Below are 24,424 nucleotides of genomic sequence, written 5' to 3'. Positions count from 1 at the left end.
GCAAGACGCTACCTTTCATAGTATGTTTATGTCATTTCTACATTGCCAGAAGTCTGAGCTTTACACCACTCCAGCCAATGGTTGGCATTGTACATGGTGATTTAGGCTTGTGTGCGGCTGCTCGGCCATGGAAACCCATTTCATGAAGCTCCCCACGAACAGTTCTTGTGCAGATGTTGCTTCCAGGGGCAGTTTGGAACTCGGTAGTGAGTGTTGCAACTGTGCTGATGCTACATGCTTCAGCATTTGGCGGTCCCGTTTTTGTGAGCTTTCGTGGCCTACCACTTTGCGGCTGAGCCGCTGTTGCTCCTAGACGTTTCCACTTCACAATAACAGCACTTACAGTTGACCCGGGGCAGCACTCGCAGGGCAAAAACTTGTTGGAAAGGTAGCATCCTAAGACAGTGCCACATTGAAAGTCACTGAGCTCTTCAGTGCGGGCCATTCTACTGCCAATGTTTGTCTATGGAGATTGCATTGCTGTGCACTCGATTTTATATACCCATCAGCAACGGGTGTGGCTGAAATAGCCGAATCCACTATTTTGAAGGTGTGTCTACATACTTTTGGCCATGTAATGTATAATCCATCCATGAGTCATATGTTTCAAAATGATGGGGTACAGTATATAATTGAAATGACGGCAAAACATCACATGACTGTGGCTTTAAATCTAAATCCGTTTCAACTCACGAGCCATAGACCCTGGCAGATAAACACCCCCTTATACCCTTTAGAGAGGATCGGGATGTAACCAGAGAAATGTGATGAGGACACAGCACACACAGGGTGATACTGCATACAAAGCAGGCATGGCACTCAAGGAGGACATACATTCTCTATGACGCTATGATCTAGGTAAGCATGGCTCATGACAGAGCTTCCCCATGCATCAAAGGGATTTGTGGAAACCAGAACATAGAAAAAGGAGTTAACATAGACTGTATGGCAATTCCACTAAGCATCAACATCAACAATGCAGCTACTGTAGTATGCCTATTGATGGTACCTTAATGATACTCATAGTGTGCAGTAAGAGAGTGTGTGAAGCAAGACTGACACCTAGAGGCGTTGGGGGATATTTATCATAAAGAACAACAATCTCTTCCTGTGTAGAAGATGGACAGATATGTAAAAATACCATTGCACAAAGCATCTCAGAGTAGGAGTGCTGATCTAGGATCAGTTTTTCCCTCTTATTCATTACGATTAAGGCAAAACTGACCCTAGATCAGCACTCCCACTCTCCGACACTTTATGAATACGGGACAAAATCAAAAACGTTTCTTGGTGTCTGGGGCACATATTCATAGAGTAGGAGCGCTGATCTCGGATCAGGTCTTCCCTCTTATTCATTATGATTTAAAAGAAAAAACGTATCCGAGATCAGCACTCGTACTCTGAGAGGCTTCATGAAATTGGCATAATCTACGATATTACCTATTGCCCAGGCATGTTATGTTCTGTTGATCACACATGGATGCATCCCAATACGTAGCTTGTTGTCATGGGCTGTTTGTCACAAGTCATGGTCATCATGTTATGGTTAGAGTATCTGTGTAGGGGTCAGCTATTGTGAGCAAATGCTTTGACAGAGCTTGAGTCATCTTGATCCAGTATCACTTAAACCATCAGACACCGTGGAGCCCAGATGCCAAGTCAGGCATCGATCAAAGGGGTTGCCAAGACAAACAAACACATCAACAGAGAAAAGTGCATACTGTGACTGCTTATCTATCAATTGAAACTTGTGCATACACCTGCTCATCGAACATTTCATTCCAAAATTGTGGGCATTAATATGGAGTTGGTCCCCCCTGCGAAAACAGCCTCCACTCTTTTGGTAAAAGGGGTTCCACTAGATTTTGAAACATTGCTTTAGGGACTTGCTTCCATTCAGCCACAAGAGCATTAGTGAGGTAGGGCACTGATGTTGGGCAATTAGGCCTGGCTCACAGTCGACGTTCCAATTCATCCAAAAGGTGTTCGATGGGGTTGAGGTCAGGGCTCTGTGCAGGCCAATCAAGTTATTCCACACTGATCTCGACAAACCATTTCTGTATGGACCTCACTTTGTGCACGGGGGCATTGTCATGCTGAAACAGGAAAGGGCCTTCCCCAAACTTGTTGGAAGCACAGAATCGTCTAGAATGTCATTGTATGCTGTAACGTTAAGGTTTCCCTTCACTGGAACTAAGGGGCCTAGCCCGAGCCATGAAAAACAGCCCCAGACCATTGTTCCTCCTCCACCAAACTTTAAAGTTGTCTCTATGCATTTGGGGAGGTAGTTATCCTGGCATCTGCCAAACCCATATTCGTCTGTTGGACTGTCATATGGTGACGTGTGATTTGTCACTCCATTTGAGTCCAATGGTGGCGAGCTTTACATCACTTCAGCCGACGCTTGGCATTGCGCATAGTAATCTTTGGCTTGTGTGCGGCTGCTCAGCCATGGAAACCCATTTAATGAATCTCCTGATGAACAGTTATTGTGCTGACATTGCTTCCAAAGGCAGTTCGGAACTCAGCCGTGTTGCAACCTGAGGACAGACGATTTTTACGCGCAATGCGCTTCAGCACTCGGCGGTCCCGTTCTGTGAACTTGTGTGGCCTACCACTTGATGGCTGAGCCGTTGTTCCTCCTAGATGTTTCCACTTCACAATAACAGCACTTACAGTTGCCCAGGGCAGGTCTAGCAGGGCAGAAATTTGACAAACTGACTTGTTGGAGAGGTGGCATCTTGAAAGTCACTGAGATCTTCAGTAAGGCCATTATATTGCCAATTTTTGTCTATGGAGGTTGCATGGCTGTATGCTCGAAATAGCCGAGTCCACTCATTTGAAGGGGTGTCCACATACACTATATACAGTGGGGCAAAAAAAGTATTTAGTCAGCCACCAATTGTGCATGTTCTCCCACTTAAAAAGATGAGAGGCCTGTAATTTTCATCATAGGTACACTTCAACTATGACAGACAAAATGATATATATATATATATATATATATTTTTTATTTTTTATTTTTTTTTTTTAAATTAATTTATTTGCAAATTATGGTGGAAAATAAGTATTTGGTCAATAACAAAAGTTTATCTCAATACTTTGTTATATACCCTTTGTTGGCAATGACAGAGGTCAAACGTTTTCTGTAAGTCTTCATAAGGTTTTCATACACTGTTGCTGGTATTTTGGCCCATTCCTCTATGCAGATCTCCTCTAGAGCAGTGATGTTTTGGGGCTGTTGCTGGGTAACACGGACTTTCAACTCCCTCCAAAGATTTTCTATGGGGTTGAGATCTGGAGACTGGCCAGGCCACTCCAGGAACTTGAAATGCTTCTTACGAAGCCACTCCTTCATTGCCCGGGCGGTGTGTTTGGGATCATTGTCATGCTGAAAGACCCAGCCACGTTTAATCTTCAATGCCCTTGCTGATGGAAGGAGGTTTTCACTCAAAATCTCACGATACATGGCCCCATTCATTCTTTCCTTTACACGGATCAGTCGTCCTGGTCCCTTTGCAGAAAAACAGCCCCAAAGCATGATGTTTCCACCCCCATGCTTCACAGTAGGTATGGTGTTCTTTGTATGCAACTCAGCATTCTTTGTTCTCCAAACACGACGAGTTGAGTTTTTACCAAAAAGTTATATTTTGGTTTCATCTGACCATATAACATTCTCCCAATCTTCTTCTGGATCATCCAAATGCTCTCCAACAAACTTCAGACGGGCCTGGACATGTACTGGCTTAAGCAGGGGGACACGTCTGGCACTGAAGGATTTGAGTCCCTGGCGGTGTAGTGTGTTACTGATGGTAGGCTTTGTTACTTTGGTCCCAGCTCTCTGCAGGTCATTCACTAGGTCCCCCCGTGTGGTTCTGGGATTTTTGCTCACCGTTCCTGTGATCATTTTGACCCCAAGATCTTGCGTGGAGCCCCAGATCGAGGGAGATTATCAGTGGTCTTGTATGTCTTCCATTTCCTAATAATTGCTCCCACAGTTGATTTCTTCAAACCAAGCTGCTTACCTATTGCAGATTCAGTCTTCCCAGCCTGGTGCAGGTCTACAATTTTGTTTCTGGTGTCCTTTGACTGCTCTTTGGTCTTGGGCATAGTGGAGTTTGGAGTGTGACTGTTTGAGGTTGTGGACAGGTGTCTTTTATACTGATAACAAGTTCAAACAGGTGCCATTAATACAGGTAACGAGTGGAGGACAGAGGAGCCTCTTAAAGAAGAAGTTGCAGGTCTGTGAGAGCCAGAAATCTTTCTTGTTTGTAGGAGACCAAATACTTATTTTCCACCATAATTTGCAAATAAATTAATTACAAATCCTACAATGTGATTTTCTGGATTTTTTTTCTAATTTTGTCTGTCATAGTTGAAGTGTACCTATGATGACAGTTACAGGCCTCTCATCTTTTTAAGTGGGAGAACTTGCACAATTGGTGGCTGACTAAATACTTTTTTGCCCCACTATATACAAAAGTATGTTGCTTTGCCCAAATAATAGTCATCAATCATCACTATGTAAGGCATTAGAGTATTGCTATGAACTATTGAGCAATCAGTTGTGATGGGTGGGACCTTTTTGTTGGTACAAGAACCATCATCGAACTCGTACATAAAATACTATTGGCACATGTGCGATACCAACCAACTCATCAAACAATTCAGTGGCCTTGTGGTTAGTGTCTGCCCTAAGATTGGGAGATTAGGGTTTTGATCCCCAGTCAAGTTATGAAATGCCTCTCTGCTTTGCACTCAGCACTGTGTCCTGTCCATAGGCAGGTTGGCATTTATTGGTCACTAGCTGGCACAGCCACAGTCATAAAATCAGATTTTAAACCCAACCTCACCCACACTGCTAACCCTAATGCTTAACCTTAAATTAAGATCAAAAAAGCCCATTCTTGTTTTTTATAGATTTTTATGAGATAGCCAATTTTCACTTGGCAGCTGGCCCATCTAGTAGAAACCGCTCAGTTCTGCCTCCAGGGCAAGACTCATGACAAATGTCAACCTGCGTCCATAGGGTGTATATGTACTTGTAGACCAAGATGCCTCCCACTATAGAAACAGGCTCCGACAAGGCTTACTTTACTTACATGTGGCATAAGGATCAACGAGGCAGACAAGAGCCAGCTGGCCTTTAAATTGTCATCATGTATTATCCCATCTTCTTTACAATCATGACTGTTCTGGACAATATGCAATGAAACTACTGAGATAGATGTGGAATTAGATGCATCATCCAAATGTTTCTCATATTTGTATTTGGCTGGACAAAAACACACTCTTTATGATATGACCTAATCTCAGTTACATATACCCGGTCTTATCAGATCGGCCACACATTAGGATTTATGCACATACTCCAAAGGTTTGCATACAATAAGCACTAACTAACAACTCAAGTAGGACTTTGAAATCCTCGCAAAGTCGACATTTCCTGCCCTATAGGTACAGAGAGAAATAGAGAGCCATCCCAAACACAACCTATAGTACCTGTTTTGAATACTGAACGAGTTGAATCCCAGCCAAAACGATATAACTTCATACTAATGACAGTTTACCCAAATACTGTAGTACCACAAGTCATTTTTATCACTAAACTTAACTTGAATGACAAAGCTTGAGTGATTTTCTGTAGTCAGATGAGGTTGCCAACGACACTCCTATGCACCTGCCAGACACTCCTATGCACCTCCCAGACACTCCTATGCTCCTCCCAGACACTCCTATGCTCCTCCCAGACACTCCTATGCACCTCCCAGACACTCCTATGCACCTCCCAGACACACTTATGCACCTCCCAGACACTTATGCACCTCCCAGACACTTATGCACCTCCCAGACACTCCTATGCACCTCCCAGACACTCCTATGCACCTCCCAGACACACTATCCAAAATGGATGAGGACAGAAGGTTCTGTGTGCGTGCATCCTGGTGAAAGGAGAGGATAGGTGAATCGAGCATTTTCCTAGAGGGGCTTGTGTATTCCTCTGTGGATCAGCAGCCGCCGGTCCCTGCATAAAGACAACAAAGAAAAACACAGTTGGTCAGGACAGAGGAGCAACTCTGAAAATGTCAGGTGGAGACCTGCACCACCTATTGAAATGTACCTTTTGGTAGGTGAATCATATGACAAATGAGGTTCTAAGGTGGTGAGTTTAAAAAAAAACATGTCTTCGTTTTAATAAAACACAACAATAACTGCACCATTTCATTTTAGTAGGAGAGAATGGAGAATTGTTGTATTTACACTTGAGCTGTGATATTGCTGTCACCTTTTGACCATCAGTAGTAATGTTGTCAGTCCTATTAACACTGTCATTGTTCCAACCACAGCCAAGAACGGGGAAGGTGGTAGCCACTCATCTGGATGGATAATCTGCATTTTCTCATCTGAGCAGAAGGGATATACAGTGCAGTTGGGAAGTATTCAGACTCCTTGATTTTTTTCCCTTACAGCCTTATTCTAAAATGGATTAAACTGTTGTTTTTCCTCATCAATCTACACACAATACCCCATAATGACAAAGCAAACAGTTTAAAAAAAAATGTTTTGCTAATTTATTTAAAAAACAAAAGAGATACCTTATTTACATAAGTATTCAGACCCTTTACTCAGTACTTTGGCAGCGATAACAGCCTTGAGTCTTCTTGGGTATGACGCTACAAGCTTGGCACACCGGTATTTGAAGAGCTTCTCCCATTCTTCTCTGCAGATCCTCTCAAGCTCTGTCAGCTTGGATGGGGAGTGTCACTGCACAGCTATTTTCAGGCCTCTCCAGAGATGTTCTGGATGGGCCACTCAAGGACATTCAGAGACTTGTCTCAAAGCCACTCCTGCACTGTCTTGGCTGTGTGCTTAGGGTCTTTGTCCTGTTGGAAGGTGAACTTTTTACCCAGTCTTTTTACCCAGAGCTCTGGAGCAGGTTTTCATCAAGAAGCTCTCTGTACTTTGCTATGTTCATCTTTCCCTCGATCCTGACGAGTCTCCCAGTCCCTGCCACTGAAAAACATCCCCACAGCAAACTGCTGCTACCACAATGCTTCACGTAGAGATGGTGCCAGGTTTCCCCCAGACGTGACACTTGGCATTCAATCTTGGTTTCATCAGACCAGAGAATCTTGTTTCTCATGGTCTGAGTCCTTTAGGTGCCTTTTGGCAAACTCCAAGTGGGGTGTCATGTGCCTTTTACTGAGGAGTGGCTTCCGTTTGGCCACTCTACCATAAAGGCCTGATTGGTGAAGTGCTGCAGAGATGGTTGTCCTTCTGGAACGTTCTCCCTTCTCCACAGAGGAACTCTGGAGCTCATTCAGAGTGACCATTGGGTTTTTGGTCACCTCCCTGACCAAGGCTCTTCTCCCCCTTACGCTAAACACTGCTCCATATGTCACAATTTGTGCAGCGCAAGTGCAACAAAGACAACCTAGAAGGTGACCACAGTCATGCAGCGTGTTTGAGGTGATCAATTTGAGCAAGGCAAGGTGTATAATTGCTCATCTTAAATCACGTAATGAGTAGTTATTTGGGGTGCAAGATCATTTGTAGATCACTTATTCTACGCAGTCCGACTGTAACAAAGACTACCTGGAACATGTCCACAGCCTTATTTCCACCGGCAAGTAACAGTAATGTTGAGAAGCAGTCAGGGGTTCTTTACCTCACCCTAATCTGTGCAGTGCGGCTGCAATAAAGATGACCTGGAACGTGACCAATCATGTTTACACTGGGCTTCCCTGTCAGGCAGGTAACAGAGATGTTTAGCAGTCGTGGGTACTCTACCACACACTTCACCACTGTGCTCTCGGTGCGAGTGCTGCTCAGATGGTAGAGACCCCTTTGGTTGTCCTGGTGACTCGGGTGTTGGGGGGAGGGGTGTCCAGTGGATCCTCCCTTCAGGATACCCCTCCCTGGCCTCACAGTGGTATGTTCCATGAGCAGAGCTTCCTTCACTGATGGGACACTAGATGTGTGCTGTAGTTTGCTGGTGTGGGCACGGGGGGGGGGGGGGGGGGGGGGGGGGGGGTTCCAGGTCATTTACCACTTGTGTTTTGAGTTGTAGATTGGTGGACACAAGTAAAATCTCTGCAAATATGGTACATTTCCTCAAATTTTATAATCATACTGTAGATCCCTCTTTTCATGCAGTGATGAGATGAGGGAATGATTGAACATTCAAATGAACAACGACAAATGAAACGAAGCAGAATCTCATTTTAACTAGAGATATTACTCATTATTATTCAGCCAAAATCTCTCATGTATGACATTAAAGAAGCAATTGAAAACTACTCAGACAGAAGGGAACGGCACCGGCATCACTCACCAGCGATGGTAAGAATAACATTAGCGTATATGAGTGGAGTGGTGAAAGTCTTGTAGTAATGTGTGTAAGTTCCTTCGTCTGTGACAGAGGCGATGAGCAGGGAGCAGTTCCAAACCTCTATGTTTGAAACTGCAGTATCGAAGAGCCCTCACTGCTGCTCGATCATCCTATTTTTCCAACTTCATTGAGGAATATAAGAACAATCCGAAATGTCTTTTTGATACTGTCGCAAAGCTAACGAAAAAGCAGCATTCCCCAAGAGAGGATGGCTTTCACTTCAGCAGTAATAAATTCATGAACTTCTTTGAGGAAAAGATCATGATCGTTGGAAAGCAAATTACGGACTCCTCTTTAAATCTGCGTATTCCTCCAAAGCTCAGTTGTCCTGAGTCTGCACAACTCTGCCAGGACCTAGGATCAAGGGAGACACTCAAGTGTTTTGGTACTATATCTCTTGACACAATGATGAAAATAATCATGGCCTCTAAACCTTCAAGCTGCATACTGGCCCCTATTCCAACTAAACTACTGAAAGAGCTGCTTCCTGTGCTTGGCCCTCCTATGTTGAACATAATAAATGGCTCTCTATCCACCGGATGTGTACCAAACTCACTAAAAGTGGCAGTAATAAAGCCTCTCTTGAAAAAGCCAAACCTTGACCCAGAAAATATAAAAAACTATCGGCCTATATCGAATCTTCCATTCCTCTCTAAAATTTTAGAAAAATCTGTTGCACAGCAACTCACTGCCTTCCTGAAGACAAACAATGTATACGAAATGCTTCAATCTGGTTTTAGGCCCCATCTTAGCACTGAGACTGCACTTGTGAAGGTGGTAAATTACCTTTTAATGGTGTCAGACCGAGGCTCTGCATCTGTCCTCGTGCTCCTAGACCTTAGTGCTGCTTTTGATACCATCGCTCACCACATTCTTTTGGAGAGATTGGAAACCCAAATTGGTCTACACGGACAAGTTCTGGCCTGGTTTAGATCTTATCTGTCGGAAAGATATCAATTAGTCTCTGTGAATGGTTTGTCCTCTGACAAATCAACTGTAAATTTCGGTGTTCCTCAAGGTTCCGTTTTAGGACCACTATTGTTTTCACTATTTTACCTCTTGGGAATGTCATTCGAAAACATAATGTTAGCTTTCACTGCTATGCGAATGACACACAGCTGTACATTTCAATGAAACATGGTGAAGCCCCAAAATTGCCCTCCCTAGAAGCCTGTGTTTCAAACATAAGGAGGTGGATGTAGAAGTGGGTGCAAACTTTCTACTTTTAGACAAAACAGAGATGCTTGTTCTAGGTCCCAAGAAACAAACAGATCTTATGTTGAATCTGACAATTAATCTTGATGGTTGTACAGTCGTCTCAAATAAAACTGTGAAGGACCTCGGCGTTACTCTGGACCCTGATCTCTCTTTTGACGAACATATCAAGACTGTTTCGAGGACAGCTTTTTTCCATCTACGTAACATTGCAAAAATCAGAAACTTTCTGTCCAAAAATGATGCTTTTGTTTTTGTTACTTCTAGGTTAGACTACTGCAATGCTCTACTTTCCCAGCTACCCGGATAAAGCACTAAATAAACTTCAGTTAGTGCTAAATACGGCTGCTAGAATTCTGACTAGAACCAAAGAAATTGATCATATAACTCCAGTGCTAGCCTCCCTACACTGGCTTCCTGTCAAGGCAAGGGCTAACCTACAAAGCATTACATGGGCTTGCTCCTACCTATCTTTCCGATTTGGTCCTGCCGTACATACCTACACGTACGCTACGGTCACAAGACGCAGGCCTCCTAATTGTCCCTAGAATTTCGAAGCAAACAGCTGGAGGCAGGGCTTTTTCCTATAGAGCTCCATTTTTATGGAATGGTCTGCCTACCCATATCAACCTTTTTAAGTCTTTATTGAAGACTCATATCTTCAGTAGGTCATATGATTGACCCAGGAGTGTGAAGGTGAACGGAAAGGCTCTGGAGCAACGAACCGCCCTTGCTGTCTCTGCCTGGCCGTTCCCCTCTCTCCACTGGGATTCTCTGCCTCTAACCCTATTACAGGGGCTGAGTCACTGGCTTACTGGTGCTCTTCCATGCCATCCCTAGGAGGGGTGCGTCACTTGAGTGGGTTGAGTCGCTGACGTGGTCTTCCTGTCTGGTGTTGGCGCCCCCCCTTGGGTTGTGCCGTGGCGGAAATCTTTGTAGGCTATACTCAACCTTGTCTCAGGGTAGTAAGTTGGTGGTTGACGATATCCCTCTAGTGGTGTGGGGGCTGTGCTTTAGCAAAGTGGGTGGGGTTATATCCTGCCTGTTTGGCCCTGTATCATCGGATGGGGCCACAGTGTCTCCTGACCCCTCCTGTCTCAGCCTCCAGTATTTATGCTGCAGTAGTTTATGTGTGGGGGGCTAAGGTCAGTCTGTTATATCTGGAGTATTTCTCCTGTCTTATCTGGTGTCCTGTGTGAATTTAAGTATGCTCTCTCTAATTATTTTTCTCTCTTTCTTTTTTTTCTCTCTCTCGGAGGACCTGAGCCCTAGGACCATGCCTCAGGACTACCTGGCATGATGACTCCTTGCTGTCTCCAGTCCACCTGGCCGTGCTGCTGCTCCAGTTTCAACCTTTCTGCCTGCGGTTATGGAACCCTGACATGTTCACTGGACATGCTACCTGTCCCAGGCCTGCTGTTTTCAACTCTCTAGAGACAGCAGGAGCGGTAGAGATATGAAAAGCGAGGTGCTGACTTGTTGCACCCTCGACAACTACTGTCATTATTATTATTTGACCATGCTGGACATTTATGAACATTTGAACATCTTGGCCATGTTCTGTTGTAATCTCCACATCTCCAGAAGAGGACTGGCCACCCCTCATAGCCTGGTTCCTCTCTAGGTTTCTTCCTCAGTTTTGGCCTTTCTAGGGAGTTTTTCCTAGCTACCGTGCTTCTACACCTGCATTGCTTGCTGTTTGGGCTTTTAGGCTGGGTTTCTGTACAACACTTTGATATATCAGCTATATATAAATAAAGAAATTGGAAAAAAACATCTGTCTCATATCTTTGACAGTTTTAGACAGAAGATAAATGCTACGTCACAAGGTCCTCAGATTAGGGCTGGCAATTGCCGGGAACCTCATGATACAATATTATCACAATACTGAGGTGTCAATACCATATGTATTAAGATTCTATATGTATACTACATGACCAAAAGTATGTGGACACCTGCTTGTCGAACATCTCATTCCAAAATCATGTGCATTAAAATGGATTTGGTCCCCCATGCGATAACAGCCTCCACTCTTCTGGCAAAAGGTTTGGGAACATTGCTTTAGGGATTTACTTCCATTCAGACACAAGCATTAGTGAGGTAGGGCACTGATGTTGGATGATTAGGCGTGGCTCACTGTTGGCATTCTAATTCATCCCAAAGGTGTTCGATGGGGTTGAGGTCAGGGCTCTGTGCAGGCCAGTCAAGTTCTTCCACACCGATCTCAACAAACCATTTCTGTATGGACCTCGCTTTGTGGACGGGGGCATTGTCATACTGAAGCAGGAAAGGGCCTTCTACAAACTGTAAGCACAGAATTGTCTAGAATGTCATTGTATGCTCTAGCGTTAAGATTTCCCTTCAGTAGAACTAAGGGGCCTAGCCCGAACCATGAAACACAGCCCCAGACTATTATTCCTCCTCCACCAAACTTTACAGTTGTTACTATGCATTCTGGCAGGTAGCGTTTTCCTGGCATCCGCCAAACCCAGATTTGTCCTGCCATATGGTGAAGCGTGATTCACCACTCCAGAGAACGTGTTTCCACTGTTCCAGAGTCCAATGGCGTCATGAAGCTACCGACAAACAGTTATTGTGGTGATGTTGCTTCCAGAGGCAGTTTCTAACTCGGTAATGAGTGTTGCAACTGAGGCACTTGGCGGTCCCGTTCTGTGAGCTAGTGTCACCTACCACTTCACGGCTGAGCTGTTGTTGCTCCTAGACGTTTTCACTTTACAATAACAGCACTTACAGTTGACCGGGGCAGCTCTAGCAGGGCAGAAATTTGACAAACTGACTTGTTGGAAAGGTGGCATCCTATGACTGTGCCACATTGAATGTCACTGAGTTCTTCAGTAAGACAACTCTACTGCCAATGTTTGTCTATGGAGATTGCATTTTATACATCTGTCAGCAACGGGTTTGGCTGAAATAGCTGAATCCACTATTTTGAAGGTGTGTCCACATACTTTTGTATATATAGTGTATCACGATTCTATATGTATTAGGATTCGATACTGTGATTTTATTGCGATTCGATGTTCCAAACATATTGCGATTTGATGTTCCAAACATATTGATCACTATATTTCTGCTGCAAATGGACAAGAGAGCCTTTCGAAAATTAGTTTTGGAGATAAAAGTGCTGAAAACACAGTCGCTCACCATTTTTTAAAATAAGTTTTAGTTCAGGTACAATCGGCAACAATAGTATCGCAATTTCCCCCTACCCTTCCTCAGATAAGGCTTTTTTGCCCGTCTGTACGGGTACACTATAGCTTTTTAAGTGCCGCCTCGAAACCTCATTGGGAGATGGTGGCTAGTGTCTGTGTTACATAACATTTCAAGAAGACATCTTCATATCTTGGCACCGCATATAATGTGCTTTCTGCAACCACATGTTTACTAGGTACATATGTGGTTTAACTACTGGCACGTATTTGGGATTGAATTTCAGACTCTTGTGGTCTTGTGGCTGTGTCAGGTATCCCTTCTTCTTTTCCAGAGTCTATTTGTGTCTAGTTTAATTAAATTCTACCTAGGCCAAACCTTCAACGTTTGATAGACTGTATGCCTACTTTGTATTACCAATGGTATTGTAGGGTATGGTGGGACAGGGAAACGAACCTGAGTCACTGGCATGAAAGGCAAACACCCAACTCATCTTTCCAATAGGGTTAACTCACTTTGTGGGAATTGCAACGTGGCTTGTTTACACTGCCCCTCCGAATGGGAAGGCACGTACCCATGATTCGACTACTCAGCCCACTCACACGTCCGGGCCTTGCGTTCTGATGGCCTCACATCCGCCATCCTACTTCTGACACCAATGTAGTGAGCACGGGAAAGGGAAGTAAATCCGGGTCGCGAACACTTGGTGGGAATTATAATGTGGCCCATGTAGCAAAGATCGCAACAGTATGATTCATTGTATTATGATATTCTGAATTTGAGACCACATCTAGGAAGGCTTCTGGGGTTTATTGAAAGAAAGATAGAAAACCAAGGAGCAACCTGTTCTGTTTTGGTGCTTAGCCTGCAATTGTACTGGTGCCATGTTGAAAAATACATATCTGGAATTCTCACAATATGATCCATTTCAATCCCTATTTTCTGAATTATTTACATGTCTGTATGGCAGAATATAACAGACTTACCAGTGGGGCACACAGAGGCCAACATGCCAACTACTGTCCACATGCTTTTGTTAAACCTACAGCAAAATAATGGAGATAATGAAGACAAAAATTCAAACAAACATAATACATACAAGTTTTTGTATAATGACATTGTTAATGTACTTTTAGCCTGGAATCTGCCCGTATAATTTAACTGGCTATATTGAACCTGTTTTACAACACTATGTCATACATAAACAACTTTCAAATGAAACACAAACATTTGCGAATGTAGAGGTGCAACTTTCTATGACAATGTTAATTGAATCAAGAAATTGTTAAAGATTGACTTCATAAATGCTGTTATTCTTGATTTAATCATTCATAAATAATTTACCTCCACATGACAGTGAACAGAAGTAAATGCAGAAACATACCTGTTAACGTGTTTTGCCCCCGAACAAAATGCAGTTCTTGTAACGGTCAGTCTGAGGATGAAAGTGAAGGTATTAAAAGTATCCCTCAACTTTTATGTTGACAGTCATTTGTGATTTGAAATGTCTTACCTGGAAAATAATGGACATCACTGCCCTCGTGTGGTCATGGTGTTCACCCCTCTCATTCGCTGCCGTAGATACAGACAACTACTCTCCAAGATGTATTCATTGCGTGCCATGAGTGATTGACATATGTGTCTACCAATAGTAATACATCATGGAAATGTTATCGTCCAATCCAGGCAGAGGATATACCAAACCAACCGGAATCAACGTTAAATATAGCATGTAGAACAGTTGCTTTTTCTTGTCATTGCATACTCTGCAATTATAGTAAAAGTGCAGACATCAGGAAGCAGAGCAAATCTAGGTTTGTGTTAAGGTTAGTGTCCTTTAAAAAAAAAATTACGTTACATTCGGTTTTGTGAAGAGTTCTCTTTCGGACTTCTTGATGATAAGATTAGCTTGCTATACAGTAGCTAGCTACCACGGTCACGTGTCAGTTAACCCATTCATAGACGCAAACTAGCTTTAGCGCCTATTTTACGGTATAGTCCAGGGATAGGTGACATAATTGTTCCATTTTATGATACAAGTTTCACACTTGGTACACTAACACCAGATAGCTTAATGGACATTAGCTAAAGATTGGAGCCAGTCTGGGAAGCCGGTCAGTCAACCAGCCATCCAGATTTCCTGTTAGAAAATAGGTTAAAATAAATTCAAACAAAATGAAAATTACTTTGTAATGTTATTTACTCATTAAATAAACCCTCACAGGTAGACAACGATTCTGATCATAAGATACTCGTAAGACCATAATATGTGCCATATTGAGGTCATTTTGACCATATTCCAGCAGCAAATTTCCCACACAGCTTGGACATGTTGAAATACGTATATTTTTGGCTATAAGTGCCATCGCAGATTTAGTCCATTACCCCCTGGCGGTCATTTCCAACATGGCTGCTGAAAAATAGTCTAATAAACCCAAGATGGGTAACCTGCTTGGATAGATGTCACCAGGGGTTCTTTGCACCGGTCAGAGAGCAAGCTGACGGCAGAGACAGTGCCAAAGTTCACATATTTATTGAGGACTTGTGGTTGGACATGGTAAAGTTGGATTTGTGTGTGGTTCTGCAACAGAGAAGATGCATTCCAAGCATGTTGCATAACATAAAAGGTAAAGGTGATAAGGATTACTATTAAACCAATATATCTCAAATAACAAAAATAAGGAAATACACATGGATAATAGGAAATAAACTTTCTCTTAACTTGGACACACACAACTGTAAAAAAAAACTGGACAGGATTTAAGTACAAAAAAAGGTGTGAATGAGCCTGTCAGGGAAGTCCTGATAATTAGTGACAAGTGTGTGGCATTGAGAGAAAGGTGAAATCAACTTGGTTGATCAAGTTCATCTCAGTAGATTCCTCCTTTTGATGATCAGCGTGGAAGATGTGTTGCTACCTACCCTCACCACCTGGGTGCGGCCTGTCAGGAAGTCCAGGATCCAGTTGCAGAGGGAGGTGTTTAGTCCCAGGGTCCTTATGAGCTTTGTTGTACGCTGAGCTGTAGTCAATGAATAACATTCTCACATAGGTGTTAATTTTGTCCTGGTGGGAATGGGCAGTGTGGAGTGCAATAGAGATTGCATCATCTGTGGATCTGTTTGGGCGGTATGCAAATTGGAGTGGGTCTAGGGTTTCTGGGATAATAGTGTTGATGTGAGCCATTACCAGGCTTTCAAAGCACTTCATGGCTACAGACGTGAGTGCTACGGGTCTGTAGTCATTTAGGCAGGTTGCCTTTGTGTTCTTGGGCACAAGGGCTATGGTGGTCTGCTTGAAACATGTTGGTATTACAGACTCAATCAGGAACATGTTGAAAATGTCAGTGAAGACACCTGCCAGTTGGTCAGCACATGCCCGGAGCATACGTCCTGGTAATCCGTCTGGCCCCGCAGCCTTGTGTATGTTGACCTGTTTAAAGGTCTTACTCACGTCGGCTACGGAGAGCGTGATCACACAGTCGTCCTGAACAGCTGATGCTCTCATGTATGCCTCAGTGTTGCTTGCCTCAAAGCGAGCATAGAAGTGATTTAGCGCGTCTGATAGGCTCGTGTCACTGGGCAGCTCACGGCTGTGTTTCCCTTTGTAGTCTGTAATAGTTTGCGAGCCCTGCCACATCCGACGAGCGTCGGAGCCGGTGTGGTATGAATCAATCTTAGCCCTGTATTGACGCTTTGCCTGTTTGATGGTTCGTCGCAGGGCATAGCGGGATTTCTTGTAAGCTTCCGGGTTAGAGTCCTGCACCTTGAAAGAGGCAGCTCTACCCTTTAGCTCAGTGCAAATGGCTTCTGGTTGGGGTATGTACATACAGTCACTGTGGGGACGACGTCCTCAATGCACTTATTGATAAAGCCAGTGACTGATGTGATGTGTTCCTCAATGTCATCGGAAGAATCCCAGAACATGTTCCAGTCTGTGATAGCAAAGCAGTCTTGTAGTTTAGCACCTGCTTCATCTGACCATTTTTTTATAGACCGAGTCACTGGTGCTTCCTGCTTTAATATTTGCTTGTAAGCAGGAGTCAGGAGGATAGAGTTGTGGTCGGATTTACCAAATGGAGGGCGAGGGAGAGCTTTGTACGCATCTCTGTGTGGAGTACAGGTGATCTAGAATTTTTTTCCCTGTGGTTGCACATTTAACATGTTGATAGAGATTTGGTAGAACTGATTTAAGTTTCCCTGCATTAAAGTCTCCGGCCACTAGGAGCGCCGCCTCTGGGTGAGTGGTTTCCTGTTTGCTTATTTCCTTATACAGCTGACTGAGTGCGGTCTTAGTGCCAGCATCTGTCTGTGGTGGTAAATAAACAGCCACGAAGAGTATAGCTGAGAACTCTCTAGGCAAGTAGTGTGGCCTGCAGTTTATCACAATATACTCTACTTCAGGCGAGCAAAATCTAGAGACTTCCTTAGATTTCGTGCACCAGCTGTTGTTTACAAATATGCACAGACCCCCCCCCCCCCCCGTCGTCTTACCGGAGTGTGCTGTTCTATCCTGCCGGTGCAGCGTGTTTCCCGCTAGCTGAATATCCATGTTGTCATTCAGCCACGATTCTGTGAAGCATAGGATATTACAATTTTTGATGTCCCGTTGGTAGGATATCAGTTTATTGTCCAATGATTGCACGTTGGCGAGTAATATTGACGGTAACAGCAGCTTTCGTAGTTCTGCCATCTGCGGGTCCGGACGAGGCATCCGGCTCGGAAAAATTGGGATGTCTGCCCTGTGGGGTGTTTGGAGAATATCGTGTGAGTCCTGCTTGTTGTTGTTGAAGAAATCTTTGTCTAATCCGAGGTGAGTGATCGCTGTCCTGATATCCAGAAGCACTTTTCTTCCGTAAGATACGGTTGCAGAAACATTATGTACAAAATAATTTACAAATATCGCTGGGAAAAAACACATAATTGCACAACTGGTTAGGAGACCGTAAAACAGCGGCCATCTCCTCCGGCACCGTGGTTCACTACATTCTTAAAGAAAATGATGTACTTTTTACTCCATACATTTTCCCTGGCTCACAAAAGTACTCTTTACATTTTGACTGCTTAGCAGGACAGGAAAATTGTCTAATTCACAACCTTATCAAGAGAACATCCCTGGTCATCCCTACTGCCTTTGATCTGGCAGACTCACTAAACACATGCGTAATTTGTAAATTATGTCTGTGTTGGAGTGTGCCCCTGGCTATCCGTAAATAAAATGATGCTGTCTGGTTTGCTTAATATAAGGAATTTGAAATAATTTATACTTTTGATTCTTAAGGATATTTTAGCAATGACATTTACTTTTGATACTTAAGTATATTTAAAGTACATTTACTATTAAAGTAGTTCTACTTGTACATTTTTTTTCGTGGTATCCAATTGTTAGTAGTTACTATCTTGTCTCATCTCTACAACTCCCGTACGGGCTCAGGAGAGACGAAGGTCGAAAGCCATGCGTCCTCCGAACAGTGCGCATCCAACCCGGAAGCCAGCCGCACAAATGTGTCAGAGGAAACACCATGCACCTGGCGACCTGGTTGGCGTGCACTGCGCCCGGCCCGCCACAGGAGTCGCTAGTGCGCGATGAGACAAGGATATCCCTACCGGCCAAGCCCTCCCTAACCGGGACAACGCTAGGCCAATTGTGCGTCGCCCCATAGACCTCCCGGTCGCGGCCGGTTGCGACAGAGCCTGGGCTCGCACAGCTAGCAATGCGATGCAGTGCCCTAGACCACTGCGCCACCCAGGAGGCCCCACGTAGTTCTACTTTTACTCAAGTATGACAATTGGGTACTTTTTTCACCCCTGATCATGAGGTACTGTACCTCAGGGGAGCAATATCTCGAGACTTCCTTAATATTAGACATTGCACACCAGCTGTTATTGACAAATAGACACACACCACCACCCCTCGTCTTACCAGAGCCGATGCACGGAAAACCCAGTGTCGTCGTTCATCCACGACTTGGTGAAACATAATATATTACAGTTTATAAGATGTTCTGTTGGTAAGATAGTCTCGAACGGAGCTCATCCAGTTTATTCTCCAGTGATTGCACGTTGATCAATAGAACAAATGGCAGGTTACCCACTGGCAGACAAATTCTCACAAATTCTCACAAGGGACTCGAATCTGCGCTGCTTTTTTAATTAGAGAATAATAATTCACCTTTTCAATGCTAGTTAAGGATACTGTAGTTATCACATTTTACGTTGGATTCATTAACTACAAAAAGCTAAGAAGTGTTTTCATTTAAATTTTGGTGGTACTCTGCGCACACACCAGTGGCATGTTTTCATGGATGCCAAGGGAAGCCAGGATTCCCCAAAGAATTTACAACAAAAAATAATTTGTAAAAAATAAAATAATAATAATTTATCTTTCGTCTCTCTGTGTTTCGTAAGTGTTATTCAACAAGTTGAATGTATCTCACTGGAGAAAGCATCCGAGTGAACAAAACAGTTATCTATTTGATGCTGTCTGGTCAGAATAGAGTATTACATTGTTGCAAGCATTTGGCCTCCCTTTATTAAATAATAGCCAACCAGCGTTGAGCTAAAGTGTCAAAGGAAGCCAGTTTGGATTTGGCTTCAGAGCAATCACATCAGAAACCAAACATCATGGAGATAGGAATTTTGACTTTTTTTATGCGATTCTGATCCAACCATACATTCATACATTGTGCCCTGACCATACACTGACCTGAGAGGATGGAAGTTCAACATGTAGCTAGATGTAGTATGCTAATGTTTACTAGCTGGCCTGGCGCATTGTTGCTCCTGAAGTTAAGTTAGGCTAGCGAGCAAGCATTTTAGCCAGGTAGCCTAGGACAACAAAAACTAAAACTGTGTACTGTATGAGAGAGTCATAGACTGTTTAGGCAACATGAAAGAAAAGGACGGCATTGGCATTTCTACAAGTAGGGTGAGTCAACATGTTTTTTCTACTTGCACACACACACTCACACACACAGAAATCAGAACCATGGACAGCCACACCATTTTTAGTTTAAGTTGATTGGACTTAATCGTTTTTGGTATCTTTTAGTTGTCACTGTATTAGACTAAGCATAGGTGATTAGATGATGTTGAAGTTGAGATGGTGCTGGAAGAGTGGCGGCAACTCCTGTTTTCTTTACGACTTGCGGTAACTCTCTGTGGTTCTAAATTTATAGTTGTTTCGTAGTCCGAAAATGTCAGAAACATTACCTTGCTTGACCTTGCTGTAGGTCATGTAACTGCTTGTTACATGCAATATGTTTTGTGGACTTCACCAGACAGATGTTGCTCTCTGGTTTTGTAATGAAACAATTGTGTGGTTGAATTTATTTTGCCACTGTGTCATCTTATTGTCTTGGCCTTAGGCCTATATATCACAATGTCAATGCGTGTATGAACTAACAGGTTATAGTGGGGGGGCTTGGCTTTTTTTTTGGGGGGGGGGGGGCTCGGCTTCCCCAGTGATGTTACTCACGCATCACTACTTGGGTGGAATCATTTAAAAGACCCAGATGCAGGACAACCGATGATTTTGCTGGACATTCCCTGAACATTTTAGCCTACATTAATAAAAATATTTGGCAGTTAGGCCTACTGTCCTTTTCAAGTTTAGCTGGAATTTAAGCCGAAAGGATTTAAGAAATATGATTGGTTGACAATAGGCCTATCTGTGACATTGGCCTACTTCTCGTCTTGCGCAAAATATCAAATCTCAACAACGATTGGAGAAGTGTTTAACATTACCAGTAGGCTTAGGCTACCACATCCTTATGATATATATATTTTTTTGTGACTGCAAGAGACAAGTTGTAATGTGTGACTAAAATAAGAGACAAATTAACCTTTTTTATAAATTAGTGTTGTTTGAATTTGTTGATAAAATGTCGGACATGATTGTTTTGTTGCGGGACAAAGGGTCAAAATGCATGACTGTCCCGCACAATCCGGGACATGTGGTCACCCTAACCGCTACTGGCACACACAAGCTTGTAGCTCTGGTCCAATGTTAAGCCAACTCTCAGAAGTTCAGACATTGAACGTTCCTTCCAGACCATCATATTTTCGGGAAAAAAAAAAAAATATATATATATATATATATATATAACGATTTTGGAGGTTTAAAAAGTAACAGTAAGGAACGATATAAGCCGTTACTTGTTTTGGTTCAAACTGGTCCAGAACTTTATTTTGCTGGTTGGAACAGTACTGGAACGGAACCCAAAAAATGTATCTGTTCAAAATGAAACGATTGGGAAATGATTTGGAATCCAACCCTTGGTGTAAACGGAAGAAGGACGCAAAACATTTCTTAAGCGGAAGCAAACGGAACGAATTGGGGAGGGACCTACCTGAATTTGTCCAATACAAACTCTAGTTTTAGTTGCAACTGTTTGGCTACTGATTACACCTTTGTTGTCACTGAAAAATACTGTCTTCTGCAACTGTAAAACAGTGGACAGTAATTTCCTATTTTGCATTTGTGACATAATTATTTTGATGTGATATGTTTTCTAAAACCCTAGGCCATTTGAGAATCTATTTAAGTTTAGATGGTGTATTTGGCTGTTTTGGCTGCCAGAAACTATTTGCCTTTTAAATAGAACATGTACTGTAAGGTAGTCTTTTATTGGGCTACTTGTCAGTATTCCCCAAATGTAGATTCAGATCAAAAGGCTCCGTGTGTGATTCTCACCGACCTAGCATAACTATACAACTCATAACAGTGATTCTGATAAGAGTCTGTATCGGTCAAGCATATCAATATGTAATGCAGTCTAAAAAATAAATATGTTCATCATATAAGTCGTTTTTCAACAGGTGTGGATTGTGAAGATGGAGGGAGAGCATCCTCATGAGGAGAAGCCGACTGAAACTGCTTGCTGTGCATCCCAATGTCCCAAAGATGGAGAGGAAAGGCAGGGACAAGGGGCTATGTTATGGTCCATCCAGGAGGCAGTGGAGAGGCAGACCATGCAGATAGGAGCGTCCGCCTGTGGGGCAACGGCCGTAGTGGACGTCCTACAGGCCCTCGGCATCATTGTGGCACCCGAGACGGCTGACCGGTGTGTGCGGACGTGCCTGAGGAGGAACGAGGCGCCGCTGCCCGATTACCTGTTCTCCCGGAGCGAGGCTGGTACTGACCATTGACCGCTTACTGTCCTTGTTCTTTTTAGCTAACAACCGTGCACTGTTTTCACAATAATCACCTGACCGCAATCTAACCTAATTACCACAATTTATGACAAGAATCTTTGGCCCCAACCCTGATTTGACTTAACACAACAGCCAACCACAACACTCATCCAGCAGTCTACTCTGACCACAACCCTTAGAACTTCCTCATTATACCACAATTTCTCTAACTGGACCACAGGCCCTCAACCATGACCACCAAATGCTCTGTTAACTGTGTTAACAACTGTGTGTGTGCGTGTTTGTGTATTTCTGTATTTATTTTCCACTGTTGTATATCTGTGATACACCCTCCTCTCTGTCTCTTCCCCTCTCACAGGCGCCACACACGCACAGCTGATAGCTGGGGCGGAGCAGGCCAGTGGTGGGCGCGTGCTGGGTCGCCACTTCCCCCTCCACCCTCGCCGGCGGGTGAGGCTGGTACCCTGGCTGGCACAGTGGATCCAGAAAGGGGCAGTGCCCGTGGCCACCATGAACATGCAGCTGGCAGTGCCAGAGGGAGAGGAGGTTCCCGACGCATGGCACCACCAACTCATCTTTGGGGTCGGACCCGACACTGTCTATATGACCAACCCCCTGGATGTGGGTAAGTCGTGTGGGTGTGTGTCTGAGTGTGTGTGTGTGAAAGAGTATAGCCTGTGTGTGACTTCATGCATTCTATGTCCTAGTGAGTGAGCGGGAGGTGCATCAGCGACTCTGCAGTGAATCTGTGTTGCTGATACGTCGAGAGGATGTGCTGCTGAGATTGACAGCTGACGCCCCTCTGTCTAGCCTATCAGACGACCAGTCTGACCCACGCTGGAAAGCCCTGGATGTGGAGGGTGAGAGAGAGAGATTTCACTGCTCTCTGTTACTCTGGTCATGTTCCCCTGCTCAGATCTTGCATGCATCAACCAATGGTTGTGTGTCACGTCATCGACTGTGTTATGTAAAATACCTATCCAGCCACTTTAAGATCTGGCATGCGTCAGTAACGCCTGGGCACAGGAAGGCGCCCTATGTCTGTCTCTCGCTCTCTCTCTCTTTCTCTCACACTCTTTGTCTCAGAATAACACACAATTTAGTTCTGCCAAAGCAGGATGTCAATGACGCGTGTGTGTGCACACCTGTGCCTTTGTTTGCGTGTGGTCCTTTACTCCCTTAGGTCAATTGAGGCAGATGATTTGTGAGGAAGACCATGATGATGAAGATCAGTTTAGGATGAGCCATGTCGTGATCCCCGCAGCGTACAGTTCAGGTGTGACAGTCTTCGCCCTCAGAGACTCAGACCAAGGACAGGAGCTTCTCCACACCCCTGAACTCCCTTTGCTTTGATATGGCTGGACAGTGGACACATCATTACCAAAAATCTTGCTCTGATTGGACAATGCATCTTTGACCTTCCCGCTATTGTTACATGTATTCGGTGAGGGGAAATGTTCAGAAACTGGTGATAGAAATGTCATTAATAGAGCTAACATGGTTCCTTATTCTACAGGTAAGAGAGGCTTGTCTGTTCTACATATTATATTTATATCTGAACATCCAACAACATTGCACCCTGCTGAATGTGCCCCAGGCGTATTCAGTGAGGTGAAGCACTCAAAAACTATAGAATTGATAGAGCTGACTCAATTTCCTATTCAGACACAACTCATAATTCTGATATGTCTATCTATAATATTGGCCAGTCATGTTGTACACAATACATTTTTTATCTGAACGTTCAGTAACGTTACTCCGACCTGAACGAGGCCCTGCTGCTGTACAGTAGGATATCCGTCCCTGACAGTAATACTTTGTTTGAACACTTTTCTGGGTCGTATTCACTGACATAAAGCAGAAGAAAATGAACCGAAACAGGGAGTGACTCCCTGAACTTACCCAATAACAAACATTCATTTTCCTATTCCATTGCATAACATTTTGCTACAGTATGCACTAATGAATACGACCCTGATCTTATGTGTGTGATGTTAAGAATAGCCTACTTGATGTATGCCCCTGCACCAGTGGAGGCTGCTGAGTGGAGAACAGCTCGTAATAATGGCTAGAACTGCGCAAATAGAATGGCACCAAACACATAGAAACCATGTGTTGGATGGACTTGATACCATTCCACTAATTCCGCTCCAGCCATTACCAAGAGCCTGTCCTCCCCAATTAAGGTGCCACCAACCTCCTGTGCCCTGCACATTGAAATGGTGCACGGTTTGAAACCCTGTCTTCTGCAGTAGGACAATCAACCCTAATGCGCCACTCTGTGCAATACCAGATAAGCTAAATCTGTGGCACTGGGATGTAAATGTGATGCTGTGCTCATCTACACAGATACAGATTAGGTGTATATTGTGAGTGTGCTCATGATTTGCAGTTTTCTGTACTCAAGATTTTTGGCTACCACTTATTTGGCCAGTTTCCCAGACACAGATTAAGCCTGGTCCTTGACTAAGAATGATGTTCAATGGTGATTCT

At 43.8% G+C, this 24,424-nt stretch overlaps 1 protein-coding gene and 1 long non-coding RNA gene across 4 annotated transcripts; one reads left to right on the top strand and one right to left on the bottom strand.

Moving 5' to 3' along the window:
- Window positions 1–4,849: 4,849 nt before the first annotated feature.
- Window positions 4,850–14,482, bottom strand: LOC118965273. The gene is made up of 5 exons (XR_005052558.1): window positions 14,292–14,482; window positions 14,163–14,213; window positions 13,765–13,820; window positions 6,287–6,404; window positions 4,850–6,025 (listed from the first exon to the last, which is right to left on the bottom strand). It is a non-coding gene; the product is annotated as an uncharacterized LOC118965273 (long non-coding RNA).
- LOC110527590 lies at window positions 14,476–24,029 on the top strand. Of its 3 annotated transcripts, none has more exons than XM_021608973.2 (5): window positions 14,476–14,604; window positions 21,596–21,911; window positions 22,290–22,556; window positions 22,639–22,791; window positions 23,115–24,029. In XM_021608973.2, exons 2-5 carry the CDS (start codon window positions 21,611–21,613, stop codon window positions 23,282–23,284), a joined length of 891 nt encoding a protein of 296 aa, XP_021464648.2. In that variant the 5' UTR covers window positions 14,476–14,604; window positions 21,596–21,610; the 3' UTR covers window positions 23,285–24,029. The 3 variants fall into 3 exon arrangements, with proteins under 3 accessions (XP_021464648.2, XP_036838991.1, XP_036838990.1); XM_036983096.1 differs by having other exon boundaries at window positions 14,486–14,592; XM_036983095.1 differs by lacking the exon at window positions 14,476–14,604 and adding an exon at window positions 19,208–19,703.
- The last annotated feature ends 395 nt before the right edge of the window (window positions 24,030–24,424 follow it).

Source organism: Oncorhynchus mykiss, chromosome 7 (genome assembly GCF_013265735.2).
Source record: "Oncorhynchus mykiss isolate Arlee chromosome 7, USDA_OmykA_1.1, whole genome shotgun sequence".
Lineage (NCBI taxonomy): Eukaryota > Metazoa > Chordata > Actinopteri > Salmoniformes > Salmonidae > Oncorhynchus > Oncorhynchus mykiss.
This window is presented reverse-complemented; position numbering and strand designations above follow the sequence as displayed.

Coding starts and splice junctions, on each gene's coding strand:
- LOC110527590 (XM_036983095.1), top strand. CDS start 19,665: ATGAAAGAAAAGGACGGCATTGGCATTTCTACAAGTAGG. Junction 19,704..21,595: donor TTGGCATTTCTACAAGTAGG/GTGAGTCAACAT, acceptor GTTTTTCAACAG/GTGTGGATTGTGAAGATGGA. Junction 22,557..22,638: donor GACCAACCCCCTGGATGTGG/GTAAGTCGTGTG, acceptor TCTATGTCCTAG/TGAGTGAGCGGGAGGTGCAT.